This window comes from Silurus meridionalis, chromosome 24 (genome assembly GCF_014805685.1).
Source record: "Silurus meridionalis isolate SWU-2019-XX chromosome 24, ASM1480568v1, whole genome shotgun sequence".
Classification (NCBI taxonomy): Eukaryota; Metazoa; Chordata; class Actinopteri; order Siluriformes; family Siluridae; genus Silurus; species Silurus meridionalis.
In genome coordinates this window covers 19,475,530-19,491,184 of record NC_060907.1, presented here as the reverse complement: position 1 = coordinate 19,491,184, position 15,655 = coordinate 19,475,530, and the positions used below count along the sequence as shown (strand labels likewise).

Genomic DNA, 15,655 nt, shown 5'->3' with positions numbered 1-15,655 from the left:
GAACTGGCAGCTCAGACATAGAGTGTGGGAGGGTTTAAAGAGAACAATGGTGCTGTATAATAAGATCTCTATTTATGCTCATGTTCCCAACACACAACACACACTGGGTGTGGCGGCCCTGAAATACATGAGGTATGGATATTACATTTTTTATGTATATATGGATATTTGTCTGATGATGATGATGATGATGATTGGTCAGAAGGTGTACATTGTATATTTATATAACAGCATGGAGACGACTTGGATAGTAGTTTTGGCTGTGAGCTAAAAAAATTGGTATAATTATGTGCATATTTTAACACTATGATTTCTATACTAACAGCTTACATTAGGACTTGTATGAAAAATATATTTTTATCACTTACTAAAATGGCCAGGTTGCATTAAGAGACAGAGCCTGAAAAACAAAGACAAAGGAAGAGAGACAGACCCTTTCTAAAATTTTAATGCTGGTTTTCCTACAGACATGGCCTGGCTCATTTCAGTGACCCTTCTCTTCTCAGGTTAGTGGATGTGCTCTATTTTCATGCCAATGCAGACATTTCTATGTTTTCTTTTACACTGAATCTGTTTTGACCATTTATTCCTGTTTTTCTTTTTGCTCAGTTTTGTTCCTCCTCCCTCCCAAAATTGATCCTTTTACACGGATCAAACGTGAACTTCGAGTTTCACAGATTATGCTGTGTTTTGTGGGATCCCAATCAAAAGATGCATATGTACAGTGTAGTTTTAGAAAGATTTGAAAGAAAGAAATCTGAGAGGAAAAATCCTCTTAGTCTAGAATCTATAATGCTTGATACGCTATGGCCGAATCAGATGTTAAAGGAGATATAACTTCAGCCTGTGGGACGACGAGTGTATATTTTATATTTAATCCAAATGTTAGACTTAAGTCAAGTGTTTCTACCACTATGAGTGGGTCCAATCACCTTCCGATTTATGAATGAAAATCACAGACAATTAATGTGTTACATTTTTGTTTATTTTTTGGTGTAAAGCCTAGAAGGGGCTGGTAACTGTAACTATATTCAGGAAGATTAGCTTTATTTAATGCTACACATTCATTTGTTTTACTAAATGTTTCAGTTAAACACAATACATTTATAATCAGTGCTTACAACAGAGCAAAAGTTCAGCAATCCTATTTTTAGGCGCTGGCTGTGCATTCAGCTTTATCTATTTCATTTTAAACAAACTTTTTTGTGAAATTATTTTACATATTAGAACAGACACAGTCTCAATATAATGCACCCTGAGTGATGACTTAGTGCAGAGAGCAGATGGTCGGTTTAGCCTTCTTGTCTGCTACCTGGCCTTGGCTCTGGATAGTCACAGTTGAACAAGCCCTGTTCTGATCTTTTTAAGCAGCTCGTCTGTCAGACCACAGCAACCATAACCTGTTATCAGCTTTGGGATGGGGACAGAGCATTCTACTGCATCAGACATCGCCTTTGCTCATTTACACACCACTATTCTGTTACTTTTAATAGCTGACTAAATGATCTCATGATTATATGCCTATGTAAGAAATTCTGATCGTGAACCTGGGCATGCCTGTACTAGAAACCTAAGCTGACCTGTTACCTCCACTGCCCTGGTATACACCTAACCTGCGCTGATGGTGACCCTAAAGGCCTAGCTACATTTAAGTGCCTTAGAATAGAGTCTCATAAAATCTGAAATTTTGAGTTGGTTTCTCAATGGTTGAATCACTAAGAATAGCAAACTTGTTAGACACCTGAAGTGGGTAAGAGTAGTGCTGAGCCTTAGCATTAGCTTTGCGACTATGTCTCGGAGTCATCACCCACTCGCCACACTGTGAGGGCTCGAATGCCAGATGCTAACCATATTACATCAATTCTGTTCCTTGGTGTGATTTCTTTAGTTTGTTTCTTCACAGTTCCACTGTGAAAGGCCTCCACTGACTGCTTTAAACAGAAATAAAGGCAGAAAAAAGAAACACAGACAATGGAAATGGGAAATTCTAACAAATGAAAACAGGAATTGAAGATTGTTCAGGAAAAGTTTATACATTGACACATCGAAAAATTATTAAGAATTAATATGAATCTTTTAAATATTTATTGTTCAGCCATGAATATTTACATTTCTTTCTCACTGTAGTCTGTGTTGTAACGGCGTCCATTCCTCATCGCTATCACATTGTGAATGAGAACAAAAACTGGATTGGAGCTCAGACCTACTGCCGAAACAGTTACAGTGATCTGGCAACCATCAACAACATTGTTGAGATGAAGAAGCTGAATAAAACACTGCAGATGGAAACGGCAAAGCTAGCTTGGTTTGGTCTACAGAGACAGGGCATTGGGGAATGGCGGTGGTCTGTAGCAGACCAAACTTTTACAGAGATGGAAACACTTACATGCACTGGTATAGTGGAGAACCAAACAACTTCGGAGGAAATGAGTACTGTGTTGAAATGTTTAATGATGGCTGTTGGAATGACAACAATTGTGAGAATTTATTAGCTTTTGTGTGTTATGATGGTAAGAATTTGCAAAACAAGCTGTTTTACATAAAATATATATGTGCATTTATTATTTTGTTTTCTTGATTATTAAATTTTTAATCACTAAAATCTGAATTGGCCACACATTATCTATTCATATAAATCAACTGTTTTTCAGAAAAAAACACAACCTCAAATAAATACGTATTAATTAATGAAAAAAAGACCTGGTATGATGCTCAGACCTACTGCAGAGAGAATTACACCGACCTGGTCAGAGTGTGGAACCAAACTCAGAATGATGAGATCATGAGCGTAATGTCAGTTTCAGTCAGGGCTTGGATTGGTCTGTTTAGTATCTCCTGGAAGTGGTCCGATCAGAGTAATTCCTCATTCAGATCCTGGAGCTCCGGCAAACCCAGTGGAGGTTTCAGCTGTGCTGCACTGAATAAGTCTGAGCAACTTTACTGGAGTGATGTGAACTGCAGCCAGAATCTCCCATTCATCTGCCATGAGAGTGAGTTAAATGTTTCAACACGATATTAATTCATTTTAAGGGTATTGTTTTTATATCATAAACTATATACACATTTTGCTTAATAAATAAGAATAATCTCCAAAAAAATCTTTACATTATATTAAATTACGTAGAGATATTCACATTGTTCTCTAAATTCACTGTGTGCTTGTTTAAGAATTCCTGATCCTGATTAAAATGAATCTGAGCTGGTGGGAAGCTCTGAACTACTGCAGGAACCATCATCATGACCTGGTCTCAGTTCGCAGTGAAGAGATGCAGCTCTGGGTGAAGGAAGTGATTCAAAACGCTACCAGTGAACACGTGTGGCTCGGTCTGCGTCACGACTGTGCCCAGCGTATCTGGTTCTGGGTTTACGGATCGATGATCTGCTATCAGAACTGGGCTCCGGGGTACGGGACCTGGAATGAAGACTGCAGCCAGGAGAAGAGAAGTGGAGCAGTTCAGGCTGGAGGAACGCAGCAGTGGATCGATCTGCCTGAGAGCTACAAACTCAACTTCATCTGCTCTACTTATGACGGTGAGTAACAGTGGGCTTTTTCTATTTTCATTTGGTTTCTTACAATATTTCTATATTGAAATTAATATTTCTTTCTCTTTACCACCAATATATGTTTCATTAAACATGAAGACTGAAGACATGTTGCGGTCCGTCACCTGTATATCTACAGCAGTCTCTTCTTTACAATTTTCAACACATTTGTGGTACAATGAATCCTGTTCATCCAGATCATTTCATTATATGTTTAATACAATATTCAGTAAATTCTATAGACTCCATGTAGCATGAACTTTTTATAGTTCCAGAATTATCATTATTATCATTTCTTTTCTTATTATTACAGGGTTTTATAGGCAGTTAAGATGAATTATTATGGTTATTATTATGATTATTATGATAATAATAATAAACTTGTTTTTGAAGCCACTGTTCTCCTGCCATTATTTATCATCAATGAATCTTGTCTTAATGGTTTGACACTATTTCAGTAAACCTGAACTCAGGACCATACAAGGGTTTCTAAAATTCTAGGTATTTTTTCAGCTCTATTTTTTTTTCCCGGCAAAACACACGCATAAATAAATAAATCAATAAATAAATGAATGCATATTGAAAAAATGACATCATTAGTGCAAAGTTCACATTTAAGACTCTCTCAACTCTATGGGTACGTCTCTAGTTTATGGAAATTCATTAAAATATTTAGCCTCCAGTTTGTAACACAAGCACAAAGCTCACACAGATATAGCTTTCAGTTATTTAAATATATTTCAAGTTGTACACTGTTGTAAAAAATATCCCTTTATGAATTAGTCAGTAGGAGCTGGAAAGTTGAATTCTGTAGCAAGAGTTGAACATTTGATTGTATTTATAAAAAAAAAAAAAAAAAAAAAAAAAAAACCATTAAATTTACATATAATTTAAACTGTAAAAACTACACGTGAAATGTGTTTTTTTTATGCTGTTTATGACCAGGAAGTAAAAACTCATGCAAATTAGTTATATTTTGCTGTTTATCAGCACTGTGATCTTGGACAGTGAGTGTGTGAGGGTTCAAGTGGACAGTGATGCTCTATAATAAGTGCTTTATGTTCAGGTGCACAACACAAAACACACACCCTGCTATAACGGACCAGAGATACATGAGGTATGAATATTGCCCTTTTCTTAATGTATTTATGTATATTTTTATTATCAGAGCACTGCTGATTTTCTTTAAGCTGATTAGCCAGATGTACATTATATTAATGACGTAAGATGAATATTAGGTACGTTTATGTTCTGAAACATTATTGTATCTAAAGTAACAACTCACATGAAGACTTGTATGAAAAGTATCTGTTTTTAAGAATAATTATTTGGTAAAAAATGGCCAGGTTGCATTTTTTGAGAGGCGGAGAGAGAAAAAGAAAGAGAAAGAGAGAATAGACTGTGTTTTTTTTTTTTTTTCCCAGCTCTAATGCTGTAACATTCATTAAAAATGTTGCTCAGTTTTCCTACAGATATGTTTTGGATTATTTCAGTGACCATTTTCTTCTCAGGTTAGTGCTTCGTTTTTATGTTAATAAATGGATTTCCTGTTTGGTCTTGAACTGAATTTTTTTATAAATGTACTTTTTTGTTCTGTTGCTATTTCGTGTAAGTTTATCAATGCGCCTATGCGGACGGTTTAGGAAGTTAAGAGTGGGTGTAGAAACCAGAATCTGCTGATGCCCATGTGTTTTAAACAGTTTTCCTCCGTTTTGTTCCTCCTCCCAAAAATTCCATCTTAACCCCAACACAGGGATCAAACAGGAACATGACATGATGTGGCTTTGTGGGATTACAATCAAGATGCATCAGTACTGTAGAGTCTCAATCTTTGAGATTTTAAATAATAAATAAACAAATAGAAAATGCCCTCGTTTTTTTTTTTTTTTGCGAATAACACGATGCAGCAGCGTTCCTGGTTTAATACTTAATAAAAGGGTCCAATGTAAATCCATCCCCTGACAGGGTCATGTGCTTCCAAGGCGTACTGCTGCGGAGAAAAGTGTTTGGATGTCTTGTCCAATTCCACAGAAGACCTACAGTAGAACAAACTGCTGCAAAAGATTCTGCAGTTTGAGATAATTGTCTCAAAAGACACAATGCATCACAGCTACTCTGACATACGCCAATTAAACCTGCCAGATTGTACATATGACAGTTTTCTATCTATTTTCTTTTAACAGCAAGCAGAAGTCAATAGCAGAGGTTCACTTCAGTTAATTATTTATGATCAATTATTTAGCAATTTAATGACTATGCAAAAAAAAGGTTTATAATATTTACTGTTAATTATATATATATTTTTTAAATTTAAAATATAAATATTTAAATTTCTATCACTTTTCTCACTGTAGTATGTGGTGTACCGGCGTACATCCCTCATCGCTATCACTTTGTGAACGAGAATAAAACCTGGAGCGAAGCTCAGACTTACTGTCGAGACAAATACACTGATCTGGCAACCATCAGCAACATGGACGAGATGAAGAAGCTGAATATCACACTGAAGATAGAATCTGAAAAGCTAGCTTGGATCGGTCTAAAGAGCGAGAGCGTTGGGGAATGGAAGTGGTCTCTGGCAGACCAAACTTTCTACAGAGGTGGAGACACTTACAGGAACTGGAGTAGTGGAGAACCAAACAATAATGGAGGAAATGAACACTGTGTTGATATTGCAAAAACTGGCTTTTGGTTTGACATCAGATGTGACTTAATGTTACCTTTTGTTTGTTATGAAGGTACAGTTTTCAGATACATGTTAATAAATGCCAATGATATTAAATGATAGTAGACTATTGAATTGTAACTGTTCAGTGTTTACTGTTTTTCAAACTTAAAGATTTGTAGTTATTGTACTTTTCTGGATTATTTCAGGCAAAAACAGCAGGGATAATTATACATTCATTCATGAAACAAAGACCTGGTATGAAGCTCAGACCTTCTGCAGAGAGAAATACACCGACCTGGTCAGCGTGAGGAACCAAACTGAGAATGAATTGATCACAAATCTTATTCAAACTGCAGTGAAAGATTATGGTGTTTGGATTGGTCTCTATAATGACTCCTGGAAGTGGTCAGATCAGAGTAATTCCTCATTCAGATACTGGAGCTCTGACAAACCCAGAGATGATTTGAAATGTGCAGCAGTGAGTGGGTCTGAGCAACACTACTGGAGTGATCTGAGCTGCACAGAACAACTTCCATTCATCTGCCATGAGAGTGAGTTAATTAAATACATATATTATTTATTATATATATATATTTTTTTATTTTTTTTTATTTTTTTTTTACAAGAGTACTGTTGTTTAAAATAATTTTTTATTCCTGATACTTATTTTAGAATGAAAACTATCAACTTTTTCTTTATAAATTGTATAGCAAATTGTTTGTTAAAAAAATGCAAAAGCAGGACTATAAATCTGCTTATAAATTCAAGAAACCTCAAAACAAACAAACAAAAAAAAAAAAACATAATATACCACTTAGATCCCAGATTCCATTACTGGTTTAATGTTTTGCTAAAAACAAGAAAAAACAAATATAAAAAATAAAAAATACATAATAATTGTGTGTGCTTGTTTAAGAATTCCTGATCCTGATTAAAGAGAATCTGAGCTGGTGGGAAGCTCTGAACTACTGCAGGAACCATCATCATGACCTGGTCTCAGTTCGCAGTGAAGAGATGCAGCTCTGGTTGAAGGAAGTGATTCAAAACGCCTCCAGTGAACACGTGTGGCTCGGTCTGCGTCACGACTGTGCCCAGCGTATCTGGTTCTGGGTTTACGGATCGATGATCTGCTATCAGAACTGGGCTCCGGGGTACGGGACCTGGAATGAAGACTGCAGCCAGGAGAAGAGAAGTGGAGCAGTTCAGGCTGGAGGAACGCAGCAGTGGATCGATCTGCCTGAGAGCTACAAACTCAACTTCATCTGCTCTACTTATGACGGTGAGTAACAGTGGGCTTTTTTCATATTCATTTGGTTTCTTACAATATTTCTATATTGAAATTAATATTTCATTCTCTCATTTAAGAAGACTGAAGACATGTTGCGGTCCCTCACCTGTATATCTACAGCAGTCTCTTCTTTACAATCTTCAACACATTTGTGGTACAATGAATCCTGTTCATCCATATCATTTCATTATATGTTTAATACAATATTCAGTAAATTCTATAGACTCCATGTAGCATGAACTTGTTACAGAATTATCATTATTATTATTTCTTTTCTTATTATTACAGGGTTTTATGGGCAGTTAAGATGAAATGTATTTACCTGATTTCTGATATTACAGCTTGTTTGGGATTCACATTTGTTTTTTCCTTGTGGTCAAATGTATTTATTTTTTTCGATATTTGCAGAATCACATGATGGATATTGTACTTGGGCTTTTCTTTCTCATCAAATAAATAAGCAAGAATGACAACTACTACTAAAAATGATACATGATAATAATAATAATAAACTTGTTTATGAAGCCACTATTCTACTGCCATGTTCTGATTATTTCTCATTGATAAATCTTGTCTTAATGGTTTGACACTATTCTGGTATCCCTGATCTCAGGACCATAGAGGGATTCTAAATTTCTAGGTATTTTTAAAGTTCTGTTTGGTTTTTTTTGGCAAAACAAACAAACAACCAAATAAACAAACAAATAAATTAATTAATTATAAAAAGACATCATTAGTGCAAATATCACATTTAAGACTCTGTAAATTCAACTCTATGGTTACTGTTCTAGTTTATGCAAATTCATGAAAAAATGTAGCCTCCAGTTTGTGACACGAGGAACAAAGCTCACACAGATATAGCTTTCAGTTTACATTTACATTTACAACATTAACAGACACCCTTATATATAAAATATAGATAAAATATCAAATGTTGAAAGTGAGACATTTTGAAATGTCATGATAAATATTGGCTCATTTTGGATTTCATGAGAGCTACACATTCCAAAAAAGTTGGGACAGGTAGCAATAAGAGGCCAGAAAAGTTAAATGAACATATAAGGAATAGCTGGAGGACCAATTTGCAACTTATTAGGTCAATTTGCAACATTGGGTATAAAAAGACAAATTGCAAAGAGTTTGTAGTTCTCATCATCTACAGTGCATCATATCATCCAAAGATTCAGAAACAATCTCTGTGCGTAAGGGTCACGGCCCGAAAACCATACTGGATGCCCGTGATCTTCGGGCCCTTAGACGGCACTGCATCACATACAGGACTGCTGCTGTAATGGAAATCACAACATGGGCTCAGGAACACTTCCAGAAAACATTGTCGGTGAACACAATCCACCGTGCCATTCGCTGTCGACGGCTAAAACTCTATAGGTCACAAAAGAAGCCATATTTAAACATGATCCAGAAGCGCAGGCGTTTTCTCTGGGCCAAGGCTCATTTAAAATGGACTGTGGAAAGTGGAAACTGTTCTGTGGTCAGATCAAAATGTAAAGTTCTTTTTGGAAAACTGGGACGCCATGTCATCCGGACTAAAGAGGACAAGGACAACCCAAGTTGTTCTCAGCGCTCAGTTCAGAAGCCTGCATCTCTGATGCTATGGGGTTGCATGACTGCGTGTGGTTTGGGCAGCTTACACATCTGGAAAGGCACCATCAATGCTGAAAGGTATATCCAAGTTCTAGAACAACATATGCTCCCATCCAGACTTCGTCTCTTTCAGGTAAGACCTTGCATTTTCCAACATGACGATGCCAGACCACATACTGCATCAATTACAACATCATGGCTGCGTAGAAGAAAATGCACCCATAGAAAACGTTTGGCGCATTATAAAGAGGAAGATGCGAACATTTTCTCAGTTTAAACATTTGATATGTGATCTATGTTGTATTCGGAATAAAATATTGATATTTGAAACTTCCACATCATAGCATTCCGTTTTCATTCACAATTGGTACAGTGTCCCAACGTTTTCGGAATCGGGTTTGCACACTGGTACGCAAGATTACAATCTTAATATAAATATAACTCCTGAATTCTACAAAGCAAACTTGGAAAGTGCTAATTTAGGTGTTTCAGGAAGAGGTAAGTCTTCAATCGTCGCTTGAGGATAATCAGGGACTCTGCTGTACGGACATCTAGGGGAAGTTCATTCCACCACCTCGGTGCCAGAACAGAGAAGAGCCTTGAAGTGTACTGACCTCTCATTCTGAGAGAAGGTGGTACCAGTCGAGCAGTGCTGGAGGATCTCAGACAGCGTGGTGCAGTGTAAGGTGTGGTGAGGTAAGATGGTGCTGATCCATTTTTGGCCTTGTAGGCAAACAGTGTTTTGAATCTGATATGTGCAGCTACTGGACGCCAGTGGAGGAGCAGCAGTGGGGTGGTGTGGGAAAAGTTGGGCAGATTAAACACAAGCCACACAGCTGCGTTTTGGATCATTTGCAGTGGAAAAATAGCATTCAGGGGAAGAGCTGAAGGATTCGGATGTTGTAGAGAAGAGATCGACAGGAACGAGCCATATTAGCAACATGTGGGGAGAAGGACATTTAAATATTCAAATATATTCCAGCTAATCCCTTTATGAATTAGTCAAATTATGTAGCAAGAGTTGAACATTTTATTGTATAAAAAAAAAAAAATAAAATAAACATAATAATTACAAACATTTTAAACTGTAAAAACTACACAATGTGAAACGTGTTTTTTTCTATGTTGTCTATGACCAGGGTGTGGAAACTCATGTAAAGTAGTTATTCGTTTGCTGTTTATCAGCACCGGGATCTTGGACAGCGAGTGTGTGGGAGGGTCTTAAGAGAACAATGATGCTCTATAAGAAGTTATTTGTTCATTTGTTTAGGTGCACAACACACACACACACCTTGCTAAAGCGGACCAGAGATACATAAGGTATGGATATTGCCATTTTTTATGTATATATGTATATTTTTATAATCAGATCACACCTGATTATTTTAAAGATAATTAGCCAGATGTACATTATATTAGTGCCGGCACAGAGACGACTCAGACAGTAGTTTTAACTGTAAGATAAATAATAGGTACGTTTATGTTCATGTTCTAAAACATTATTATATCTAAAGTAACAACTCACATCAAGACTTGTAGGAAAAGTGTCTGTTTTTATGAATAATTATTTGGTAAGGAAATGACCAGGTTGCATTTTTTTAAAAGACAGAAAGAAAAATAAAGACAAAGAAAGAAAGAGAGAATAGACTGTTTTTTTTTCTCAGCTCTAATGCTGTACATTGATAAAAAATGTTGCTCAGTTTTCCTACAGATATGTTTTGGATTATTTCAGTGACCATTTTCTTCTCAGGTTAGTGCTTCATTTTTTTATGTCAATAATTGGATTTCCTGTTTGGTCTTGAACTGATTTTTTATTATTTTTATTTATTAACTTTTTGTTCTGTTGCTATTTCGTGTAAGTTTATCAATGCGCCTATGCGGATGGTTTAGGAAGTTAAGAGTGGGTGTAGAAACCAGAATCTGCTGATGTCCATGTGTTTTAAAACAGTTTTCCTCCTCCCAAAAATTCCTTCTTAACCCCAACACAGGGATCAAACAGGAACATGACATGATGTGGCTTTGTGGGATTACAATCAAGATGCATAAGTACTGTAGAGTCTCAATCTTTAAAAATTTAATAATAAATAAACAAATATATATATATTTTTTGAATGACACGATGCAGCAGCGTTCCTGGTTTATTAGTTAATAAAAGGGTCCAATGTAAATCCATCCCTTGACAGGGTCATGGGCTTCCAAAGCGTACTGCTGCCGAGAAAAGTGTCCTAAAATGTCTTGTCCATTTCCACAGAAGTCCTATCCAATTCAATTCATGTTTATTTGTATTGCACTTTTAACAATGAACATTGTCTCCAAGCAGCTTTACACAGATAATGTGGTGATTAAAAGTGAAGATGTTCTTTATAAGTGTAAGTTTGTCTCCGATGAGCGAGCCGGTGGCGACTGTGGTGAAGGAAAATCCCTCCAAAATGGCATAAAGAAGAAACCTTGAGAGGAACCAGACTCAAAAGTGGACCCATCCTCATCTGGGTTGCACTGTATGTCCATTTGTAGCAGATATACGATGTTGCGGAGTACAGTGATGAAGATCAGAAGCAAACTGTAGTCCTGAGTCAGTGTAGGAGACTGTTGACATTAACTACAGTTGAAATCCATCCTCAAATCTCCCATTCTTATCCGGAATTTCATGGAACCACCCAAGCTGCACAGAGTGGCCTCCAATTGAAGGGATCACTACAGTAGAACAAATTGCTGCAAATGATTCTGTGGTTTGAGATAATGGTCTTATGTGATGGTTCATCACAGCTACTCTGACATAAGCCAGTTAAACCAGTCAGCATGTACACATTACAATTTTCTATCGATTCTCCTCCTAAACAATCACAACTCGTTTATTTACTCCAAAAGTCATTTTTTTTGTTTTTTAAGCAGCAGCAAGCAGAAGCCAATAGCAGAGGAACTCACTTCAAATCACTTCAGTTATTCATTTATGATGACTATGCAAAAATTATTTTGGATAATATTTACACTTATTAATGAATTAATATAATTTTTTATTTCAAATATAAATATTTAAATTTCTATCACTTTTCTCACTGTAGTATGTGGTGTAACAGTGAACATTCCTCATCGCTATCACTTTGTGAACGAGAATAAAACCTGGAGCGAAGCTCAGACTTACTGCCGAGGCAAATATACTGATCTGGCAACCATCAGCAACATGGATGAGATGAAGAAGCTGAATATCACACTGAAGAAGGAACCTGCAAATCTAGCTTGGATCGGTCTAAAGAGCGAGAGCGTTGGGGAATGGAAGTGGTCTCAAACTTTCTACAAAGGTGGAGACACTTACAGGAACTGGAGTAGTGGAGAACCAAACAATGCTGGAGGAAATGATCACTGTGCTGTTATTGCAAAAAATGGATTTTGGTATGATTACAGATGCGACTTAATGTTACCTTTTGTTTGTTATGACGGTAAGAATTTGTCAACAGATGTTTCTGATATAAAATAAAATTGTTTTTACATTAATAATACATTCCTAGATAATGTGTTTATTATTTTTTTTTCCTTGATTGGCCTGATGTTATTACTTACTTAATTAGCCAGAAATTAATTTTTTTAATGAACTGTCTTTCAGGAAAGAATTCAATATACTTATTCGTTCAAATTAAAAAAAGGACCTGGTATGAAGCTCAGACCTTCTGCAGAGAGAACTACACCGACCTGGTCAGTGTGAGGAACCAAGCTGGGAATGAATTGATCAGAAATCTTACTCGAAATTCAGTGAATAATAGGTCTTGGATTGGTCTCTTTAATGACTCCTGGAAGTGGTCAGATCAGAGTAAATCCTCATTCAGATACTGGAGCTCTGACAAACCCAGAGATGATTTGAAATGTGCAGCAGTGAGTGGGTCTGAGCAACACTACTGGAGTGATGTGAGCTGCACAGAACAACTTCCATTCATCTGCCATGAGAGTGAGTTAATTAAATACATAAATAATTGTATCATATATATATATATATATATATATATATATATATATATATATATATATATATATATATATATATTATATATATATATATATATTTTTTTTTTTTTTTCTCTCTTTAAAGAAAGTACTGTTTTTTATGATTTATTCTCCCCGATACAGTTTTTTTTAGAATGAACTTTTCTTTATATATTTTATAACAAATTGATTGTTTAAAAAAAAGCACAAGCAGGAGTATAAATCTGCTTAAATAAGTTTAGGAATACTCAAAACCAAAAAAAGAAATAAAAAAAACATGATACATAATATACCACTTAGATCCCAGACTCCATTGCTGGTTTAATGTTTTGCTAAAAACAAGAAAAAATACATATAAAAAATAGTAAAAAAAGATTTTGCACAATAGTTGTATGTGTTCTTGTTTAAGAATTCCTGATCCTGATTAAAATGAATCTGAGCTGGTGGGAAGCTCTGAACTACTGCAGGAACCATCATCATGACCTGGTCTCAGTTCGCAGTGAAGAGATGCAGCTCTGGGTGAAGGACGTGGCTCAAAAAGCCTCCACTGAACACGTGTGGCTCGGTCTGCGTCACGACTGTGTCCAGCGTATCTGGTTCTGGGTTTACGGATCGATGATCTGCTATCAGAACTGGGCTCCGGGGTACGGGACCTGGAATGAAGACTGCAGCCAGGAGAAGAGAAGTGGAGCAGTTCAGGCTGGAGGAACGCAGCAGTGGATCGATCTGCCTGAGAGCTACAAACTCAACTTCATCTGCTCTACTTATGACGGTGAGTAACAGTGGCCATTTTTCATGAATCTGCTTTTTTTACTTTTACAAATACATCATTATTATGGTCATTTACCATAAAAGATATGTTTTATTAAACATGAAGACTGAAGACAAGCTGTGGTCCATCACCATAATGATGTTCCTCAACGTCAGATTGCAGAGACATCGAATATCTGATCATCTACAGTACATATCCTTAGCATCCGACCTCTTTTTTTTTTTTTTGGGGGATTATGGTCGTAATGTGTCTCCTTTATTCAGATGTTCCTTCATTTAATTGTTAAATGCTTTAAATGCAGTTATAGAAGAAGTACAGCAGTATAAGTGTCATTCACTTCCTTTTTTCCGTGTGTTCTTTCATTTTTTTACAATCAACTTTTGAACCTATTTGAATATCATTGTGTAAAAATGACTGATGTAAACCTTCAAATGGTGAACAATAATCCATGTAATGATTTCTATATTAATAAAGGGTTTCATATGGGGAAACGAGTTTCTTGCGTTTGATGTCTCCACATATAAAGTCTGATCTGAATGCACAGACCAAAAATGTCTTTTATTTGACCTTCAATTATTTTCTATAGAACATAAAACAGCAGATAGAGGAATAGAAACCGACACATAGGTGGCATCTTCTGAAAATCTACCTCAGGCCACCTTTGATTTGTACATCTCTGAACCTTACTGAAAGTCCAATAGGTACCGGTTTTGATCGTGAGAACCGGCGGGGGTTTTTGAAATCCCAATTAGGAACTGCTCCCAATTATTCCTCCACCATTGGCGTTGTGAGGAAAACAGTGCTGTTATTTGTCCAGTTAAAAGCCTTCATGAGCTCCTCCTGTCTTTACTCTGCTGCATTCAGCCCTCACAGTTCATCTACGAGTCATTTCTAATCATAGGATCATTATGCGTTTCTGCTCCGAGATGCTGCTCGCAGACGAGAAGAGAAGACAGTGAAAGTTCAGGTCGCTCGGGTCCAGAAACTCCACAGAAACTTTTCTTTTCTTGTTTCACTTTTTTTTTTTTTTCTCCTCACTCCCGCTGTCATTTTCAAAACGATGGAGAGACTGTTCATACAGCCGCCTCCATCTAGACCCGTGTTAGCATCTTTAAAGCTTTCAGGTACAAGAACACTTTTGTTTCAGCACTAGCATGTGGAAGATTTGTAATCTAAAATAATAAATAAATAAATAAATAAATAAATAAATAAATAAATAAATAAAGACTCAGACTTTACTGAAAAATGTATCATATTGATATTAATGAATTACTAAATATAGAACAAAAATAAAAATGTATAACAAAAAAAGATTCGAATGTCAACTGAAACAGTAAAAAATTCAATAATTGAAAGTAAAAAAAAAAAAAAAAAAAAAAAAAAAAATTGTAAACCAGTATTTCAAGGAATTTAAATGAGGTTCAAAGAAGGAATGTCAATCATTTTTGCTGTACGTGTGTGTGTGTGTGTGTGTGTGTGTGTGTGTGTCGAACCAACATGCTTTTGAAACGATGTCTCAGGATTTGCCTGGTTATATTGTACGCTGTGCTGAGTGCTCCGAAGAGATATGGTTGTGTGAATGAGCCTCCACACCTCCTCAATCGGCCATCTATCAGAGTGTGTGTGTGTGTACTTTTAAATCCCTCCCACACACATTTGTCTTCTTTTCCCTGTAACTAATAAAACCTACACACTATCAAACTTAGAAATTGTGATGCTACACCTCAATCTGCACTTTCAGCTTCAGACGTCCAAAATAAATAAATACGTTTACTCACTCAGGCCACATTTCACCTGGAACATT

At 36.2% G+C, this 15,655-nt stretch overlaps 3 protein-coding genes across 7 annotated transcripts in view; all 3 read left to right on the top strand.

Moving 5' to 3' along the window:
• LOC124378518 (C-type mannose receptor 2-like) overlaps nucleotides 1-8,009 on the top strand; it is a 95,569-nt gene extending 87,560 nt beyond the window's left edge. Inside the window, exons 1-6 of one of the 4 annotated variants that reach the window (XM_046838220.1) lie at nucleotides 4,579-4,660; nucleotides 5,005-5,054; nucleotides 5,898-6,281; nucleotides 6,418-6,762; nucleotides 7,128-7,490; nucleotides 7,580-8,009. In XM_046838220.1, coding sequence (XP_046694176.1) covers nucleotides 4,581-4,660; nucleotides 5,005-5,054; nucleotides 5,898-6,281; nucleotides 6,418-6,762; nucleotides 7,128-7,490; nucleotides 7,580-7,584 — 1,227 coding nt within the window. In that variant the 5' untranslated portion in view covers nucleotides 4,579-4,580 and the 3' untranslated portion in view covers nucleotides 7,585-8,009. Of the gene's footprint in view, nucleotides 1-4,578; nucleotides 4,661-5,004; nucleotides 5,055-5,897; nucleotides 6,282-6,417; nucleotides 6,763-7,127; nucleotides 7,491-7,576 lie in introns of those variants that run through there. The other 3 variants (XM_046838219.1, XM_046838223.1, XM_046838222.1) reach the window with 3 other exon arrangements.
• Nucleotides 4-3,802, top strand: LOC124378524 (macrophage mannose receptor 1-like). Its single transcript, XM_046838232.1, has 6 exons — nucleotides 4-132; nucleotides 468-506; nucleotides 2,128-2,510; nucleotides 2,652-2,990; nucleotides 3,169-3,531; nucleotides 3,643-3,802. The coding sequence occupies exons 3-6, from the start codon at nucleotides 2,336-2,338 to the stop codon at nucleotides 3,645-3,647; spliced, it is 882 nt and encodes a 293-aa protein (XP_046694188.1). The 5' UTR covers nucleotides 4-132; nucleotides 468-506; nucleotides 2,128-2,335; the 3' UTR covers nucleotides 3,648-3,802.
• Nucleotides 8,010-10,401: 2,392 nt separating the features above from the next.
• Nucleotides 10,402-14,070, top strand: LOC124378169 (macrophage mannose receptor 1-like). Of its 2 annotated transcripts, none has more exons than XM_046837707.1 (6): nucleotides 10,402-10,424; nucleotides 10,805-10,854; nucleotides 12,167-12,541; nucleotides 12,706-13,044; nucleotides 13,489-13,851; nucleotides 13,957-14,070. In XM_046837707.1, the coding sequence occupies exons 2-6, from the start codon at nucleotides 10,818-10,820 to the stop codon at nucleotides 13,959-13,961; spliced, it is 1,119 nt and encodes a 372-aa protein (XP_046693663.1). In that variant the 5' UTR covers nucleotides 10,402-10,424; nucleotides 10,805-10,817; the 3' UTR covers nucleotides 13,962-14,070. The 2 variants fall into 2 exon arrangements, with proteins under 2 accessions (XP_046693663.1, XP_046693662.1); XM_046837706.1 differs by having other exon boundaries at nucleotides 13,935-14,068.
• Nucleotides 14,071-15,655: the final 1,585 nt, after the last annotated feature.